This window comes from Calliphora vicina, chromosome 1 (genome assembly GCF_958450345.1).
Source record: "Calliphora vicina chromosome 1, idCalVici1.1, whole genome shotgun sequence".
Classification (NCBI taxonomy): Eukaryota; Metazoa; Arthropoda; class Insecta; order Diptera; family Calliphoridae; genus Calliphora; species Calliphora vicina.
This window is the reverse complement of record NC_088780.1, coordinates 50,727,571-50,748,038: the sequence shown is the minus strand read 5'-3', so window position 1 is coordinate 50,748,038 and position 20,468 is coordinate 50,727,571. Positions and strand designations below refer to the sequence as shown.

General features: G+C 35.4%; 2 protein-coding genes across 12 annotated transcripts in view; both read left to right on the top strand.

Annotated features, from left to right (window-relative positions):
- Positions 1-15,666, top strand: part of osa (trithorax group protein osa) — a 163,879-nt gene extending 148,213 nt beyond the window's left edge. For 6 of the 11 annotated variants that reach the window (XM_065512556.1, XM_065512539.1, XM_065512547.1 and 3 more), the window contains 10 exons: positions 37-1,200; positions 1,421-1,605; positions 1,676-1,957; positions 8,962-9,178; positions 9,236-9,436; positions 9,739-10,011; positions 10,269-10,425; positions 10,623-10,830; positions 10,899-10,980; positions 11,492-15,666. In XM_065512556.1, coding sequence (XP_065368628.1) covers positions 37-1,200; positions 1,421-1,605; positions 1,676-1,957; positions 8,962-9,178; positions 9,236-9,436; positions 9,739-10,011; positions 10,269-10,425; positions 10,623-10,830; positions 10,899-10,980; positions 11,492-15,666 — 6,944 coding nt within the window. Of the gene's footprint in view, positions 1-36; positions 1,201-1,420; positions 1,606-1,675; positions 1,958-8,961; positions 9,437-9,738; positions 10,012-10,268; positions 10,426-10,622; positions 10,831-10,898; positions 10,981-11,491 lie in introns of all 11 variants that reach the window. The other 5 variants (XM_065512589.1, XM_065512573.1, XM_065512582.1 and 2 more) reach the window with 5 other exon arrangements.
- A 6-nt stretch (positions 15,667-15,672) lies between these two features.
- Positions 15,673-20,124, top strand: LOC135961137 (putative uncharacterized protein DDB_G0294196). Its single transcript, XM_065512636.1, has one exon. It carries the CDS (start codon positions 15,673-15,675, stop codon positions 16,267-16,269), a length of 597 nt encoding a protein of 198 aa, XP_065368708.1. The 3' UTR covers positions 16,270-20,124.
- Positions 20,125-20,468: the final 344 nt, after the last annotated feature.

Sequence of the window (20,468 nt, the reverse complement as noted above, 5' to 3'; positions counted from 1 at the left end):
TATATTAAATTTGAGTTTTGTTTTTTGTAAATTTAGCACAAAATCATCCTATATCGAGACCCTCTAGTAATCAATCTAGCAGTGGTCCCATGCAACAGCCTGGGGGTGGACCTCCAGGTCCACCATCTCAACAAACATCGCAACAACAGCAATCTCAACAAGGTCCGGGAGTTCCAAACTCTTCCTCTTCGGCGAGTAATTCGCCCCAACAGCAGCAGGGACCGCCCAGTGGTGCAGCAGGTGGTCCGCCAGGTTCTCAGCAACAGCCACCACCGCCACCAAATCAGAATGTCAATAATCTGCCCTCACAGCCATTGCCACCTCAGGGTCCTGGTGGGGGCCCCGGTGGCTATCCATTACCGCCTCATATGCATGGCAGCTATAAGATGGGCGGCCAAAGTCCTGGTCCTCAGGGTATGCTCTCTGGTTACCCACCACCACCGCCTCAGCAAGCTCAACAATACTCTCAAGGAAGCTATCCACCACGACCACAATATCCGCCCGGTGGTTATGCTCCCACACCACCTCCATCAAGCCAAGCTTCCGGTGCTAACAGTATGCCACCGGGCAGTGGTCCCCAGCAGTATCCGGGCGGTCGGCCCATGCCAAACCACAGTGGTCCTGGCCAATATCCACCCTATCAGAACTGGGTACCACCCTCGCCACAACAAGGTGGACCCGGTGGACCTCCACCCGGTGGTCCCGGTGCTCCTGGTGCTGCTGCTATGGGTAATCATGTTCAGGGTAAAGGTACACCACCTCCACCACAAGGAAGTGGCTCTCCCAGACCCCTCAACTATCTGAAACAACATTTGCAACATAAAGGCGGTTATCCCGGTGGTCCCGGCGGTCCGCCTCAAGGCTATGGCAATGGCCCTGGTATGCACCCAGGTATGCCTATGGGACCACCACATCACATGGGTCCGCCACATGGTCCGACCACCATGGGCCCACCGCCATCTACACCACCACAATCGATGATGGTTGGTGCTGGTGGCGAAAGCAGTAGCGTTGCTGGTGGACCTCCACAGCCACCACCACCAGATCATATATCACAGGACAATGGTCTGAGTTCAAGTTCATCGAGTTCGGCCCCTGGTGGACCACAACATCCCGTCACTTCGGTAGTCACTACTGGTCCTGATGGTGCTCTCATGGATGAGGCCAGTCAGCAAAGTACAATATCAAATGCATCAGCAGGTGTGTAAAGAGAAGAGTCTATAGCATCCGCATATTCTTGTTCGATCCTTCCTGATCATTTTGAAAGAAAAACATTTTAATTAAAATACAAATTCTAATCCTTTTTTTAAAAACATAATTAGAATTTTAATTCATTATTTAAAATTCCAACATTTAAATTTTCGAAACAAATTATGAATTTTATTAATTTTTAAATAAATCTCTTTTTTATAATTTTTAGCCTCTGCTGAAGATCCCCAATGTACTACACCAAAATCGCGCAAAAATGATCCTTATGGACAAAGCCATTTGGCACCACCCAGTACTTCACCGGGTGGTATAGGAGCTGGGCCGCATCCAGGTCATCCCGGTGAAGATTATGAAATGAATTCACCACCCAATTGGGCTAGAACACCAGCCAGTCCGGTAAGTATTCTACTACTACTACTCAGCCCTAATAAAAAAACCAAATCTTATTGAAAATATTTTTTTACAGGGTTTCAATAGTCATGTTCCTCAACAAGATACTTTCCGTACAACGGCCACTCCCGTAACCACAGTCGTCTCAGCGTCAGCCAAGAAATCCGATAGTCTTTGCAAACTATACGAAATGGATGATAATCCGGATCGCCGTGGCTGGCTTGATAAATTGCGAGCATTTATGGATGAGAGACGTACACCGATCACCACCTGTCCAACCATCTCGAAACAGCCGCTCGATCTTTATCGTTTATATTTGTACGTTAAAGAGCGAGGCGGATTCGTCGAGGTATGCAAGGTGCCGTAGCAAATTTCCTTTTACTAACTTCTTTTTAGATTTACTAGCAAACCCAAAATCAAAAACCAAAAAAACGTATTCACCAACCAAATTATCCAACCAAAAACCGAACAAATTCCAAAACAAAAGAAATAATAAATATTGTAGAAAATCCAAATTTAAAAAAAAAAAAAAATCTTTAAAAAATTTGCATCATTAAGTACAAAAATTGCGATATTTTTTAGTAAAGCATGCTTTTACCATTTTTTACATTTAATGTGTTTAATAGTGTTGATTTTTTGTAAAAATGTAGATTTTTTTAAATGGATTTTTTCTTTATATTATTAGTTTCTTTTTCTCCTTAACGTTTGTATACCACACTTTACTTTTGTTCCTTTTTTATTTCATTTTCACTATTCCAGTAGTTACTATTTTCATATTCCATTTTTAGTTTGCTTAATATTTATAGTCTGTTCGTTTGTCTTCTGGTTTTAGTATATTAACAAATATGTTTTGAAAATTTTCAAATAAAACTAGCAGAGAAATGAACAGATCCATTTATATATGTTATTTAATAGTATATAAGTATGTAGTAAATTATATTTATTATTTATTTAAACGAGGTTTCTTTGACAGATGTGTGTGTTAAATGTATGCTGGATTAGAATTATTTCTAAAATCTACAATTTATTGAAACTAAAAACTAAAAATTCTACATAGATCTGGCAATTATCCGACCAACTCAAATTCAAAAATTGTCTTCGTTTGATATAAAAGGAAATCTCAAATTTATCTTTATAAAATCATTCTCAAATGAAATCATTCTCAAATACCAATAGTTTGGTTTAAATCATTCTCAAATATAAATCAAACCTGCGTTTTTGTAAAATCTGTACTGGAACATAGCAATTTTACTATTATAATATCCCAAAGATAAATTGGTTTAGGTCCGTTCCATGGCCGTGCCTAAAGGTGTCAATTTACACCTATCTAAATCACCGCCAAGTTAAAGTGACAGCTAGTACCTTCCAAAAGTATTGGAACTGAGAAACCAATAAAGCAACCTGTTTTGTCGATAGCTTTTCTCGATATTTTACATTCAGAAATTCTAAAAAAGGGAAAAACATAATTTTTCTGTTTTAGTTTAGCAGAGAAAAATATGAATAATATTTTATTGAAAATTTTTTAAATGACATAGAACAAATTACAAAGTTAAGTATGATTTCGTTTTATACATTTTCAACAAGTTAAAATGAAACAAGTTATAAATCTAACACCCCCACTCGAAATCTACTTTAAAACAATCCCAAAAGTTTACAAAAATTTAAATGCTTTTCCTTAGAAACGGGTTTAGTCAAAAAATCAGCTAGTTGATCATTTGTAGATATTCCAATAAACGAAACTTGATTTGATTGGCGTTTTTCTCTTATGTAATGATGCCTTATATCAATATGCTTCGTTCTTGGATGATATACTTCATTCGAGGCTAAGTGTATGGCACTTTGGTTGTCACAACATATGTTAGTAGGAATTTGATCGTTAAATTCAAAATTAAGTTCCTTTTCCAGCATTCTTAGCCACATGATTTCTTGCACTGCTGCCGATAACGCCATATATTCGGCCTCTGTTGTAGATAATGCAATGGTTGGTTGTCGTTTGCTATTCCAGGATATTGCTGCATTTTGTAATAAATTAACGTAACCAGTAACTGATCTTCGATCTTCCAAATCATTACCCCAATCAGAATCTGTATACGAAATAAGATTATTATTACCATTAGTATAAAAATGTAACTTGTAATGAGTAGTTGCTTTCAAATATCGAAGAATACGTTTCACAGCTGTCCAATGAATTCGGGAAGGAGCTTTATTAAATTTACTTAAAAAATTGACAGCTTGACTTATATCAGGACGTGTGCATTGAGCAGCAAATAATAAACTACCAATAGCTTGTTGATACGGAACATTTTTCATTGTATCATCTTCACATTCGGATTTTGAAAATTTTTGATTAAGGTCCATTGGTGTAGATATTGGATTACAATTTTCCATTTCATATCTTTTCAACATGTTTAGAATATATTCTTCTTGATCCAGAGTTATATGATCATCAGTTTTAATTATTCGCATTCCTAAACATCGTTTTGCTTCACCTAAAAATTTCATTTTGAAATTTTCCATTAATTTTGTTTTAAATAAATGACTAAAATCCATATCATTAGTAAATAGGAGCATATCATCTACATAAAGCGCCATAAAAGTAATTTTGTTACCTTCAATTCTATAATAAATGCAAGGATCAAGTTTAGAACGTTTCATACCATATTTTTGTAAAGCATCATTCAATTTATTATTCCAAACATGACTTGCTTGTTTCAATCCATAAAGTGCTTTCTGCAACTTTAAAACATGTCCATTGGGAACTTTCACAACTGATGGCGCTTCAACATAAACATTTTCCACCAAATCACCTTGTAGAAAAGCAGTAACTGCATCCATTTGTTCAATTTTCAAATTGTATCTTGCAGCTAAAGCCATTAAATAACGTATTGATGTATATCGGACAACTGGTGAAAAAGTTTCTTCGTAGTCAATTCCTTTTCGTTGTGTGAAACCTTTGACTACAAGCCTGGCTTTATAACGAATTGAATCATCCTGTTCCTTCTTCTTCTTGAAAACCCATTTTGTCTTAATTAGATTACATTTATCGGGTTTTGGAACTACTATCCATGTTTTATTTTCTTCTATGGACGATAATTCGCTATTAATAGCTTCTTGCCACTTTTGGTTTTCTCTTGATGAAAGAGCTTCTTCAATGCTATTTGGTTCTTCTTCGGAAAGTTCAGCACAATAACTTAACCAATTCCAAGTTCTTTTTTCTTTATTGGCTAGTCTTTCACTTCTTCTAGGATTGGATTCCCCCACTGCACCTTCATTACAGCTTTCAGTTTCTACAATTTGACAATCAGTAGTTCTACTTGGTCAGATTCTTGACATTCCCCCACTTCATTCTCATTAATAGAATTAAATGATAATGAACTAAAGTTGGAATTATTATCTTCATCATCAAGATTATTTGAATTCATAGGGACGTTTTCATTTTGTTTGCTGTCACAACTGAAAAAATAATATTCTTTTCCTTTTGTCTGTAATAAATAAAAAGCTTTTTTATTTTCATCGAATTTTACGTCTCGACATGTTACGACTATCTTTTTGTCTATATCATATATACGGTAACCTTTAATGTTAATGCCATATCCAACAAAAATACCATTACTTGATTTTGAATCCCACTTTTTGCGTTTTTCTTTAGGTATAAGTGAAACAGCTAAACATCCAAATATTTTCAAGTGACTTACGTTAGGTTTCTTTTTTGACCATAATTCTTGAGGTGTACATTTCAATAGTTTGTGTGGGGATCTGTTGACAACATATGCAGCGGTCTGCACTGCTTCAGCCCAAAATTCCTTCGGAAGTTCCGCATCACACAACATTGATCTTGCCTTTTCAGTTAATGTTCTGTTAACACGTTCCGCAAATCCATTCTGTTGAGGATTGTATGGTACTGATTTTTGATGTTGAATACCCCACTTCTTTAATGCAGCTTCAAATGTTTTGTTTATGTATTCTGTGCCATTGTCGCTTCTTAGTATTTTGATTTTGCTTTCTGTTTGATTTTCTGCAACAGATTTGAATTCTTGAAAATTTTCAAAAACGTCAGATTTATTTTTTAAAAAATAAACAAATATTTTGCGTGAAAAATCATCTACGAATGTTACAAAATACCGATTATCACCAAGCGACTTTACTTCCATGGGTCCACAGACATCAGTGTGTACTACCTCCAAAATTTTTGAAGCTCTATTTCCTTCGTTGGGAAATTTAATCTTACATTGTTTACCACCGGTACATCCTTGGCATAGCTCTTTATTCATAGAGTTGACATTAAAGTCCAAACCAATTACCATACCATTGCTTAGCTGCTTTAAACCATCGTAATAGAGATGTGCAAAACGTTTATGCCATATTTCCATTGAGTCTTTGTCACTGGCATTAAATGCTTGATAGGATTTTGGCGTATTTAACCTATACATACCATTTTCACATATAGCACTTGCAATCATTTGTCCATTTGAACCAAAAATATTTCCGCCATTCTTATCGAATACTATTCGATTACCAGCACTACACATTTGACTCACTGATAATAAATTTTCTGTTATATCTGGAACATATAAAACGTTTTTAACCGGTATTACATATTTACCAAATTCTCCACAAATATTTATTTCAATATCGCCCTTTGATTTCACTTTTAGTGAATTGGCACCTGCTGTTTTTATTTCACCTTCATATGGTTCAAATTTCTTAAAAATTTCTTTCTCCTTCGTCATATGTGCCGAAGCACCACTATCAATGTACCATTTTGATTTATTATTCACATACCTACCGCTCAATGCATAAAATGATGTACTATTCTTGAAATTTTTCTTTTTCTTTATGGTTGGACAATCAGCTTTAAAATGACCTAAGCCATTGCATCCAAAACATCTGCGTTCAGATCCATTTCCTTTTTGCTTTTTTTGAAACGCTTTCTTGCTAACTAATGCATGACATGAACTTTCGACTCTGACATCTTGAAGTAATTTCATCTTGATTGAATCAGCTGTTATTTTTGTACCACAGCTTCCAAGAGACATTATCATCGGCCTATACGTTTCCGGTAATCCTTTTAGTAGTAAACAGCCCAACCATTCATCATCTACAACAAAACCTATTGATCCCAATTTTTGAGATGCAATTACAATTTGAGATACGTAGTCCTCAATTGAAGAACAATCTTCCAATTGAATTGAGCATAGCTTTTGTAACAACCCGACTTTTCTGTCCAAACCTGAATCCTGGAACAAATCCTTAAGAGCTTTCCATACATGGCATGTCTTTTCGCAACCTCTAACATAAACATAGAGTGACTTATCCAAAGCTAAAATTACACGGCATCTTGCTTTTTCATCTTCTTCAGGTTTGTAGTTTTCCAAAACAACATCTACATATTTCCACAAGCCTTCCAATCGTAATTGTGTTTCCATAGCAAAACTCCATGTTAGCCAATTTTCCGAACCAACAAGCTTTTCAAATTTCTCAATTTGACCAACTGCCATTTTTTTAGAATTCGTTAATTCTTTTTATTTTATATTTCTTTTTTCGTTAAATTTACAAGATTTAAAATTGTATTTAAAAAATCTCAATTTGCTGGGCCCATAACCTTTTAGTTTAGCAGAGAAAAATATGAATAATATTTTATTGAAAATTTTCTAAATGACATAGAACAAATTACAAAGTTAAGTATGATTTCGTTTTATACATTTTCAACAAGTTAAAATGAAACAAGTTATAAATCTAACATTCTGTATAAATATATGTTTCAAATTTTGAGGTTATGTCTGAAAATTTGGAGATGTGATATCCGAAAATTTCCCGTTTCGACAGATTCTGATGATTTTAGGTTTTTAAACTTGAAAATATTGCAGACTGTATAAAGGTATGATTCAGATTTTGAGGTTGTCTCCAGAAATTTGGAGATTTGCGTAATTCTATTAATATTTCAAAATATGTATAACCTCAAAATATGCCCGAAACTAATTTCATTCAATAATATTTCTGCTTATGCAAATTGTAATAAGCAAAAAAATTAACATTCGGGTTATTTCCAATGTGAGAGAACGACGTTACGGTACTAATTATTATCCTTACAATTCAATCTACATGCATTTAATACGGACTTGTCAGAAAAACCTTTTGATTTCCATTATCTTTATAATTTAGGTATAAAAATTATATTTGACCGCTGATGGTAATTGATTTTACAATCGAAAACTGCATAATTAATTTGAATTAATTATAAATTTCACTTTTTGTTTAACATTACAAAGTTAATTTATTAATTGCAACACAAAAACTTTGGCAATTCATTATAACTTTAATAATTTAGACAGATATATAGTCACCCTTATCGTGGTTGGCGTAAACGTCTTACGACTACGACTGTTTAAAGATAAAATGCAAACTGTTTCTTAAATCTAGTACGAAATTGTCGTAGGCGTATAACGTTTACGCCAACCACGATAAGGGTGAGTAAAATTAATACAATTGTATTGTAAAAGAAGCTTTAAACTACTTATACTTTTATAAATAGAAAAAAAAAATTTAAATTTTATTTGTTTAAGTTGAATGTTGGGAAAACATTAGAATTAAACAAATTCGCATAATTTTGCACAAATATTATAAAACAATTAATGTTTGAAACACTTTTCTAAATATGTTTTAAATTTATTTAGTTTTCATACCTATTTTGTCTTTTGTCCTTTCCTTTATTTACCTTTTTTGGCAACACAGCTGTTTTTGTTTACCTTTTTGTAAATAGCGGTTTATGACGTTGCCATTTGTAAATGGCAAACAAATAATTAAATCTCTGATACAGAAAGCAAAAACTCTATAGAGTAACTCCTCCAAAGCCATCTTTTATAATATAAATAATTATTATAATATACATTTCATTCAATTATTTTTTTATAAAAAATAAATCATTGAAGGTATTCACATCAACATTTTTAAAACTTTGCCAAATTATAAACTTTATAATAACATTATTGGCCAATTCATATTGTCATAATGTCAACAACACTTTCAAACCATTGTATCAAACCATTGTATTAGGACATTTTGACAATATGACATGATAGGACGGACCCCTTGTAAATTGAACATATATTTTAATTAATATTGTTGGGTTACTGAGATAGTTCACAATTTCGCTAGGATAAAAATAATGTTGACATGAATACCTTCATTGTTTCCCTTTTGAATTTCTCTTAATATGTATGTATGTATGTTTGATATGTATGCATTTTCATTATTATTCCATTATTTTATTACTATTTCTATATATTCACTTATTAATTAGTATTTTGAAGAACAAAAAAAAACTAACCTTTCTTTTCAATTTGCTCCTCCCCCTCCTTAAAGGTTACAAAAAGTAAAACCTGGAAGGATATTGCCGGATTATTGGGCATTGGTGCAAGCAGTAGTGCTGCGTATACGTTACGCAAACATTACACCAAAAATCTATTGGCGTTTGAGTGTCACTTCGATCGCGGCGATATAGATCCATTGCCAATAATACAACAAGTGGAGGCGGGTACAAAGAAAAAATCAACCAAAGCAGCTTCAGTACCATCGCCAGGTAAATTATTTGTCATTTCTTTTATTTCGCGCGAACACAATAAAGTATTAAAAAAAGCTGTTGTGAATATTCTAGCTGGTTCATCAAACTCTCAAGATTCATTCCCAGCCCCTGGTGGTGCTGCCAACACTTCAACGGATGGTTATCTTCAATATCCGGGTAGTTATCCCGGTGGTCCGGGTCCTCAGCCGGATTATGGAGCGGCGGGACAAATGCCTAGGCCACCCTCACAAAGTAATGCGCAAAGTCCACATCCAGGTAATTAGAATAAAATTTTTGCTAAAAATATAAGTTTTATTATTTAATATATTTTTTTTGGTTTATTTAATTTTTTATTCGTTTTATTTTTTGAACAAATTATTAATAATACATCATCAATTCATCATATTGTTGTTGTCATTGATTTTGCCTCACAATTTAATTTGAAAATCTACAAACGACCAATCAATCAATAAAAATAACTCATCACACCCATCATTGAAACATTAATTTTGATATTATACACACTTACTCACTCACACAAATAAAAAATGTTGCTGATGATGATGATGATAATGAAGGTACAAATAATCAAACATCAACGGCACCTGGTGGTGGTGTAGGTGGTAGTGATAATATAAGTGTCAATAATCCATTTGATGAGCCTGTAGGCAGTGGTGGTGTTGCGCCAGCTTCTAATGCAACTGTTGGTGGCGGTGGTGTTGTTGTAAGTGCTACAGCTAGTGCACCACCACCAATAAGTGTACCACAGCCTCATCCACCGCATCCTCCCAATATAAGACCACCTTATCCACCTGGTGGACCATATCCGCCACCGGTGTCTCGTACACCAGGTACATTTAACAACACATGAATCATTAAATACTCTTGCTGTCTCTCTCTCCCTCTCTTTCTCTATGTGTCTCTTGCTATTTCTCTGTCTCACTACTCATTTATCATACTGTTGTTATGTGTGTTTTTTTTTTTGGCCTTTCAACTCCTCTACTTGTGTGAAATTGTGTAAATTTTATTTATTTCCATTTTTATGTTTTTCGTTTTATTTTTTAACTGTTATTTTGTAATTTTTTAAAACTCATTTCAAATATTTTAGGTTCTCCTTATCCTGGACAACCCGGAGCTTACGGACAATATGGTTCAGGTGATCAATACAATGCTACCGGGCCTCCTACCCAGTTTGGCCAACAGCAGGGCCAATTTCCACCACAGAATCGTAACATGTACCCTCCCTATGGACCCGAGGGAGAAGCGTGAGTGCCTTTAATCTTTTCTGTTACATACTTTACATAGAAAATAGAAAAATACATACAAAACAAAGTTTTAGCAACACCAACTGTATTGTTTTTTATATACACATAACATTTTCCAATTTTATTTCGTAACAATTTAGTTTTATTTTGAAGTATAACCTAACAAATTATATATTTTTTACTTTTTATTCATTTAGACCTCCATCCGGCTCGAATCAATATGGTCCTTATGGAAATCGTCCATATAGTCAACCACCACCCGGTGGTTCTCAGACCCCTACTCCTCCTGGTGCTCCAACAGCGGCTGGTGGTCCTCCGCAAAGTGGTCCTCCAGCACCTGGCAGCTCACCATATCCGCCACCTGGTGCTCCTGGCCAACAAGAATATTATAGGCCACCAGATCAGGTAATTAAAGTTTATCTATCTATTTGTATCTAACAAATTTGTCATAACATATGTTTTTATTCTTTTAGGGTCCTCAACCACGACGTCATCCAGATTTTGTTAAAGACTCACAGCCCTATCCAGGCTACAATGCACGACCACAGCTTTATGGTGAGTAATAAACATGTTTAATGTAATAAATAGTAATAAGTATGTATCGTCTTGAGTTCTGATCCAATTGAGAATAAAATTAAATCCTCATTGTATTAGAAAAATATCAAAGTTGGCTATTTTTATTGTTAATGAGTATAAGAACATATAAATGTTTATGAAGTAAGCCTACATAGAATAAACACATAGAACGGAAGGAGAGAGTAATATATATTGAAAAATTACTCTCTTTTCACACATACGGGTGATACAATAACAAAATACATGCAATACATTCTCATGAATTAGGTTTTTGACAACAGACTTAGGTTTTTGGCTCTCAGTTACCTATCTAGTTATTGTCTATGTAAGCCTATCTTTTATAGTTTAAATTCTATAATAACAAAAAATTACATGTGAGAAATTACAAAAGTAAATGTTCTTTTAGTTTTAGGATTCACATTACTAATATTTCCGACTACAGTGTATTGTAACTAATGTTAAACCTTTGTATATATTTTTATCTTTGTAGGTGGTTGGCAAGGTGGTTCGAATCAATATCGTAATCAATATCCATCTTCTCCATCGCCTCAAGCATGGGGTGGGGCTCCGCCACGAACATCAGCCCCACCGACCGGTCCATTGGGACCGCCCGGTCAACAACAGCCACCAGCTGCTGGTGCCCCACAATGGGATCAACACCGCTATCCGCCACAGCAGCAGCAACAGCAGCCTCCAACTCCACAACAGCAGCAACAACAACAACAACAGCAGCAGCAACAACAGCCACAACCACCCTATCAGCAACAACAGCAGGGACAGCAACAGCCCACACCGCCGCAATGGGCTCAAATGGGTGGCGCTGGCACTGGCGCACCTGGAGCACCACCAAGTGGAGCGCCAGGCTCACCTTTAAGGCCTCCCAGTGCTGGTCAACAACAACAACGTATGCCCACTAGCGGTCCCAGTGGTAACATGAATGTGGGTGTCGGACCTGGGGTTGGCCCTCCAACGGGGCCGCCAGGTACACCTCCCATCACCAGCAATGCTGTACCAGGTAGTGTTCAAATGCCTCCTGGTAGCCTGGGTAAACCACCCTTCTCCATGCCTCCACCACCACAGGCTGGCGGTGGTACTGGCGTTGTTGCGCCTCCAGGAACTGCTCAAGGTCCTGCTGGCGCTGGCATTATGCCGCCTGGTGTTATGGGCCCTCAGCAAAAGCCCCTGGGTATTGTTGGTGGTCCCGGTGTTGTGGCGTGCAGTGTTCCACCACAACCTCAGCCGCCTCAGCAGCCACCGCAAACGTTTGCTCCGCCTGTAGGTCCTCCTGCTCAGCTAATAAAGAAGGAAATCGTATTTCCACCCGAAAGTGTGGAGTCTACCACACCGGTATTATATAAACGTAAACGCTTAAATAAGGCTGATGTTTGTCCCGTCGATCCTTGGCGTTTGTTTATGGCCATGCGTTCGGGACTTTTGACCGAGTGTACTTGGGCTTTGGACGTGCTAAATGTCCTGCTGTTTGACGATTCCACAGTACAATACTTTGGCTTGGCTCATTTGCCCGGTTTATTGACTCTACTGCTGGAGCATTTCCAAAGGAATCTCGCTGACATGTTCAGCGATGATGAGAACAACGAGAAACATCTAGCAAATAGTGTTAAAAGTACTGCTAAAAAAGTGAGCAACAAGCGCAGTATCATGCACAGCAGCATGCGTAAACGAGCTTGTGAAGCGACCAACATTAAACAAGAGGAGGAGGAGGAGGACTTAAGCAAACACAATAGATTACATGACAATATAACGATCACAACAACAGCATCATCATCCGATTATGACTTCGAAAACGAGCGTATATTTGCTGAAGACGATGCTCATGTAAATGATGACTCTGATGAAGACGAAGGCATCGATTTGGGGCAAGTTAAACATCAAGCCAACCCCGATGAGCGTGTGATATTACTGGCCCATACACCCAACTACACAATGATGTCGCGCAAAGGTCTGCCTGTGCGACTGCAGCCTGCCGAACAAGATATTTTCATAACCGATGGCCTCAAGTCATGGGACACCGAGTTTAGTGGCAACTATGAGGAGACAGCACCGGTGGGCAGCAATGCCTGGACTTATGGCTTCACTGACCCAGATATAAATGCGGGCATTATTGATGTGTTCAAGTCAGAATTTGTAGACATTCCATTTGCCCGTTACATCAAAGGCAGCCAACGCAACGGCATCAACAGTTGCAAAACCAAGACTAAAGACAGCATGAAACAGTTGAAAGCGGAGGAACAAGAACAGGAAGGCAGTAGCTTAATGTTAAAACAGCCCAAGTTGGAAAACCCAGAGCAAAGTGATAACGTAATAGAAGCAGCGCCAGCAGACGAAGAAGAAGACGATGAAGCCGAAGCCAGACTGCAACAGAATACTTTCAATAAGAAACGCCGTCTATTCCACAATTCCGTTCTGAATGCCAACCCCAACGCCAGCCTCAACAGCACTAACAGCGAATCAGCTGTTGGTGATGCACAAACCCTAGAACCTAGTGAAGCCAAGAAAACTAAGCTGGAGGAACAAGACAAATCGGTTGAAATTAAACGCGAGGAAGACAGTGAAATGACAGCAGCTACAGCTCCCTCAGACAGTGATTGTCGAGAGGTAGACATGGAATTGGAAACAATCCAAACCACCAAAGACACGGCCACGTCAAAACAGCAAAAATTCGATCCCAAGTCAACAATACGAGATCCGGCTTTAGTTCTGCAGCGCCGTCGTTCCTCTTCCTCGCTAGAAGATGAATGCAATACCCGCGATGAGTCTAGTTTGTATTTGGTCAACGAAAGTCAGGATTCAATGGCTCGCCGTTGCATCTGCATTTCGAATATATTCCGCAACTTGAGCTTTGTGCCCGGCAACGAAACAATTCTAGCCAAATCTTCCAGATTCTTGGCAGTGCTGGGACGTCTGCTGCTGCTCAATCACGAACATTTGCCCAGGACACCTAAGAATCGCAACTACGACCGGGGCACCGAAGAAGACACTGACTTCACAGACTCTTGCAGTTCGCTGCAGGGAGAACGCGAATGGTGGTGGGAATATTTGATCAGCATACGAGAGAACATGCTGGTAATAATGGCCAACATTGCGGGCCACTTGGATCTTTCGCGCTACGAAGAGCTGATAGCCCGGCCCCTAATCGATGGCCTACTACACTGGGCTGTTTGTCCAAGTGCCCATGGGCAAGATCCCTTCCCCTCTAGTGGTCCTGCTTCCTCACTTTCACCCCAAAGACTTGCCCTGGAGGCTCTATGTAAGCTGTGTGTCACCGACAACAATGTCGATCTAGTGATTGCCACACCACCCCACTCTAGACTAGAAAAACTATGTGCAGTACTCACGCGACACTTGTGTCGCAACGAAGATCAGGTGCTACGGGAGTTTTCGGTCAATCTATTGCATTATTTGGCTGCCGCCGATAGTGCCATGGCCCGAACGGTGGCGCTACAATCGCCCTGCATCTCCTACTTGGTGGCCTTCATCGAGCAAGCCGAGCAAACCGCCCTGGGAGTGGCCAACCAACATGGCATCAACTACTTGCGCGAAAACCCCGACTCGATGGGTACAAGTTTAGACATGTTGCGAAGAGCTGCCGGTACACTGCTGCATTTAGCCAAACACCCCGACAACCGATCTCTATTCATGCAACAGGAACAAAGACTTTTGGGTCTGGTCATGTCACATATACTGGATCAACAGGTGGCTTTGATTATATCACGAGTACTATTCCAAGTATCGCGAGGACCCGGCACCAGCGCCAATTCACTCGAATACAGACTGCAACAGAAGCAGTTGCAGCAAAAACTGCAAGAGACAGCAGCAAATGAAAAGAAATCACAGGAATTAGGTTTAAACTCCTCCTCGTCATCTTCAACGGCCTCAATGACGATGTCAGCATCAGTGATGGCAAGCAAAGAGTCTAATAACACCACATCCGAATTAAAAATAGAATCTGTCAAATCGGAGGCTCACGAGACGACTTCAATGTCCAGTAACGATGCTGCCAACAATACCAGTGGTGCGGAAAGTACGGGTGGTGTTGCTGCTACAGAAACAACTGTAGGCAACATCAGCAAACCTTCCTCCTCCTCCATGATCATGTCCGCTGATGAAAATAGCAACAGCAGTTCTCAGATAACACCCTCTGCTGCTTTCAACGATGTCAGCAACAGTAGTACAAATAGCAATAGTTGTGGTACTGCAGCCAGTTCTCACAGTAGTCTTAGTCAGAATAGCATGAATAGTTCCATGGGTGGTTGCAGCAATAACAGCAGTTCCAATAACGCCGCCGCTCTACTTCATCTGCATGCCAACAATAGCAGCAGTAGTAGCATGACAACGGCAGCCGCCATAGCTGCAGCATCAGCAACAGCTGGAACAGCCCCAACTACGGCGGAACATTTGAAAAGTAATATTTTAAGTTCAAACACCAATTCTCCATTGGCCAGCAGTAGTAGTAGCACTAGCAGTAATATTGGTACAAGCAGTAGTGGTAGTAATAGTTTACAATTAAACAATAGTAATTCGACGACCAGCTCCCCATCTAATCAACAGCAACAGATACCGGCACCGCCTCCACCACCACCAACGGCGACTGCGCCATCGCAAGCCCCAACTGCAAATACCTCAACGACAGCAGCGGTTGCGTAGTATACAATGTTACAGGCTGCTGAAAACACAGCAGTTGCCACAACAATGTTTGCTTATCATCATCAACAGCAGCAGCAACAGTTACAGCTACAGCACCACCATCAACAACCACAACAGCATCAGACAACACACCACAATCTTACGCAACATACTCCTCATATGTGGTCACAACCTTTACCGCCACTCTCTCTTCCGCCACCACCCCTAAACGTCAGCACACCCACTAACACCGCGAGTCTAATGGAAATGCATTTTAACAATAGTAGCCAAGATGAAGCGCCACCACCACCAACATTTCATCCGCCACCACCTCAACAGCATCAGCCACAACAACATTTTGCGAATATCAACACACCAAGATCAATAATGCCAACACAAGCACAACCACAATCGTATAACAGCCAAACGCAGCATCAACACCCTCCTCACCCACACCCCCACCACCATCATCATTTACAGCTACAACAACAGCAGCAGCAACATCTGCAGCATGCTGTGCATCATCTACCAAATCCTCCTCCTCAAACTCAGCCACAACAGCAACCATCAACAATAACACCACCCCAACATCAACATGACTCAAGAGATCAGGTTAAATTTTAATTTTTAAAATATTAATTAATTACATATTATTTTCTCGTTTACTTTACAACAACAACAAAAAACAGAAAAAGATTTTGTCTTTCTTTCTTGTCTTGTCTTTTATATTTTTCGTTTTATTAAGAAAGTTTGAATATTTCAAACGATATTTTTTGCACATTGTTTTGTTAGTTATTATTTTATTTCTTCTTTTTTTTATAATAAATTGATATTTTTGTTTATCAACGTTTGAATGAAATAATAAAAGATGAAGAACAACAACAACAATACTAAACATCGACATGAGTACGTTACAAAAAGAGAGAGAATCTGTATGCTGATGTAAACACACTGATTGTAAGGGAAAATGTTGCTATACATTTGGTCATGTTTATAAACATTTTAATTGACTGCTTACTTTTTTTACTTAGAAAATGGCTTACATCGTATCAAAGGAAAGGGATTATTTTTTTTATAAAAGCAATTTCTGAGAGTAAATTATGTTAAAATAGTTTGCATTTTTTTTAATAAAGACAATTTTTATTAACAGGGCATAATTATTTAGCTGACAATTAATGTTTCTTTCGGATTTAGCAAACTTAGCAACCATAACGACGACGTAAAATCATTTTCCATTAAAATTTAATATTTATAAACCTTTAAATTGGCTTTATAAAGGCTATTTTTCTTATCGAAGTTTAACTAAACTAGACAATCCCCGCTGTTCTGTAAATCGCATCCGAGTAATGCTTTCGTTTTTAAAACGATTTCACATATTTTGGTGTTCTATAAATCGAATCCACACGATTTACTCGTTTTACTTATGAGTAAACAAAACTGTTTCAATGTAAAGAATTGTTCGATTTGCAGAACATCAATTTGTCAACTATTCTTTTTGGAAAATCTTTCGTTTTTGAAATCACTCGATTTATAGGACAGAGGGAAATTTGTCAATTAAAATCTTTCTTTTTTGAAATCACTGAATTACAGAACAGGGGCGAAAATTAAATGCAAAAAATGTAACATTTTTGGAAGACAAAAATTATTTCTAGTTTTGTTTTTTAAATTCACCAAAAAATAGATGCGTTACTGAGAGACAAATAAGTCTTGCTGCATCAAATCAATGTATGTATTTGTATAATAAATATTTTATTTATTTATCTTCAATTTATATAACCAAGCCTTAGGGGCCATTAATGGTTAATAAAAGAGAGTAAATATATTTAATATATTTTACTCTCAGTTGCGCCTCTATGCATGTCTTTGAATAAACGTATGACAATGTTAACAAAAACATATCCTTAAACATACAAATCAAATCTTTTTAATTCAAATTTCTCGGGAGTATAAAACCTTGCCATCATTTATAGACTTTTTGCTTAAATCCGAAATTCAAATGTTTTTAGAAAATTATTGTATTCCACTTAAGTAATACTACAATTGTTAGTTTTTGAAGAATCAAATACATTTGATTATAAATTGTCGTGGGCAATGTTATTATGTTAAATAAACTTAAGTTATTACTTTAGTTGTGTCAGGACATTAGTTAGGATTGCAGTCCACCATTTTGGAGGTTGCCTGTAAATTTGATAGGTGCTCGATTTTAACATTTATTTTTATATACTTTCTTTGTAAAAGTTTTTTTTAATTTTTTATAAAATTGGTCAATAAGCTCGACCCTAGAGGAATGTGGCGATAATTACACATTTTCTAAGTACATATTGCAAATGTTCAGACATAAGTATAAACTGATATTTTAATATCAATATATTACGGATTTTTATTAACTTTATTTATAAGGCCATTTGGTTCTGGAAGCATACACTGAAACACTTAGGACCTAATTTGTATACAATTTCATTTTTTTTTTATTTTAAATGTATGGTTTTAATTAAATTTTTTTTTCAAAAAAAAATGGTGCCGCACCTTCACACACCAACCGACGATGATTATTTCATTACATTAATTCGGTAATATAGTTTAAAGTATCTAAAAATTTCAAAATTTATTTCAAATATCGGCTTTTTGTGTACAAAACTATGAATGAGGTCGTGAAAAATGCCAATTGTGGTTTGTATTTATGTATAAAATTTTACATTAGTTTGGGAGTATTGCTGGTAATGTGTGTTCAAAATAAATATTAAATGATTTTTGACCAAAAATAATGACGATTTGGATTAATTATACCAAACTTTTTTTTATTTATGTATTATATACTGATTTTACATTAGTATATGCTTATTACTGATAATTCCTGTTTAAAAATACAATACAACTAATGAGTTTATTAAAAGTTGTATAAAAATCGTATACGAAACTTTTGATATATCAGTCTCCAGTGAATGTTTGTTACAAGCAGAAGCAGCTAAAGGTAAACAACCTTCAGTTGTAATATAAACAAAAGTTTTTATTTACATTTTCTTTAGCAACATTTTCCCCTCAACACAATTGTGCATCTAAACATGTTTAGAACATATTTTTGTCTACAACAATAAAAAACACAACAATAGTCAAAGAAAGAATAAGCAAAAGGTAAACAACAACCTTCAGTTGTGGTATAAACAAAAGTTTATTTACATTTTCTGTAGCAACATTTTCCCGGCAACAAAATTGTGTTTATAATTATGGTTATAACATCTTTTTTAATCCAAAACAAACAAAAATCAACCTGATCGATCCTTTTATGTTAAATATTTTTTATAAGATACCAATAAAATCACATACTTAAACTTGTAAATAATGAAAGAAAACCCCATTATAATGAACAAATTCTATAGCATAAAGTAAAGAATACAATTTAAATACTACTATTAATGCAACGAATTTATTTCCAAGTTGCTTCATCATTATTATATATAGTTATATATACATGCATACATACTATATAAATATATATATACGATTACATTATAAATTGACAATTGATATACCACATACAACATTACAACATTATAACACAATAGGAATTCTTTTTTTTCTAAATTAAACAATTAAAACTTAATATAAACAATTTATATAGATATTATTACTTAAAAGAATGATAAACACAAGCTATTACAGAAGAAAAAACAAACAAACAAACGAAATTAATAAAATATATTAAATGAAAAATAAAAAAACAGATTTTTAAAAAAAAAATATGAAATATTTAAAAAAAAGGTTTAAATACTTAAATTGCACATAAAATACATAAAACAACAAATAATAAAAACTTTGTATAGAGATTTTTTCCCCTTAAGCGTAATTATATATATAAAAACAAAAACAAACTAAATGTAAAGGTTTATAATTTAAATATTAAATTTAAATTAAATAAAATATATATATATTTAATACAATAAAAGAAAGATGAAAAACAAAAGAAAAAAACATACGCGCAACTTGCAAGATATTCCTAATAACTGAAAAAAAATGATAAAAAAAATTTTTAAAATATATTAAATGCTTTCTCTGTTAGAACTAATGCAAATTACTCTAATTATATAAATTAATAAAATATAAATGGAGTAAAAAACCGAAGCAAAATATTACAAAAAAAAATTAAATGAAAAACAAAACATAAAGAATTTGTAGTTTATGGTCATTATTATTAAATAATTAATTAAAACAAATCTATATATATAAATAAATATTATTATAATTATAATTATTATTAATAAATGTGTCTGCACGTGTATAAACAATTAGTTTTATAAATATAAATAGAAAATAATAAAAACTATTTCTTTTTTTTAAACTTCATTTCTTTCAATTAACTGCAGTATTTATTCTCTACATAATTTCTTAATTTTTTTTTAAAAGAATATAATAAAATCATTAAATATTAAGAAGACTTTAAAAAAGGAATATAAATTTATACAAACAAAACAAAAAAACAAACATGAAAACTAACCTTAAATGTTAAACAATTTAAAATAAATAAAACAAAAAACTTACATTTTTTTATATACAACATATATTTTTTTATTATTATAATTATTATGTTTTTTTTATAATTTTAAATAAAAAATTGTTTTAGTTTCTTTTTTATAAATATATATTATACATGTCTAAAATACAATATTATTATAAACCTTAAAAAAAAACAACCAACAACTCCCCCTTATAAAACACACTCAAACATTATAACTGAGAAAAGCAAACCTCTCTTTTCTCTCACAAAAAAAAAACAAAACAAAAATAATTAACAAAAAGTGTTTAAAAGTAAAAAATATATATATATA

Excerpts from the sequence above, each read along its gene's own strand:
- LOC135961137 (XM_065512636.1), top strand. The coding sequence starts at position 15,673 with ATGTTACAGGCTGCTGAAAACACAGCAGTTGCCACAACAATGTTTGCT.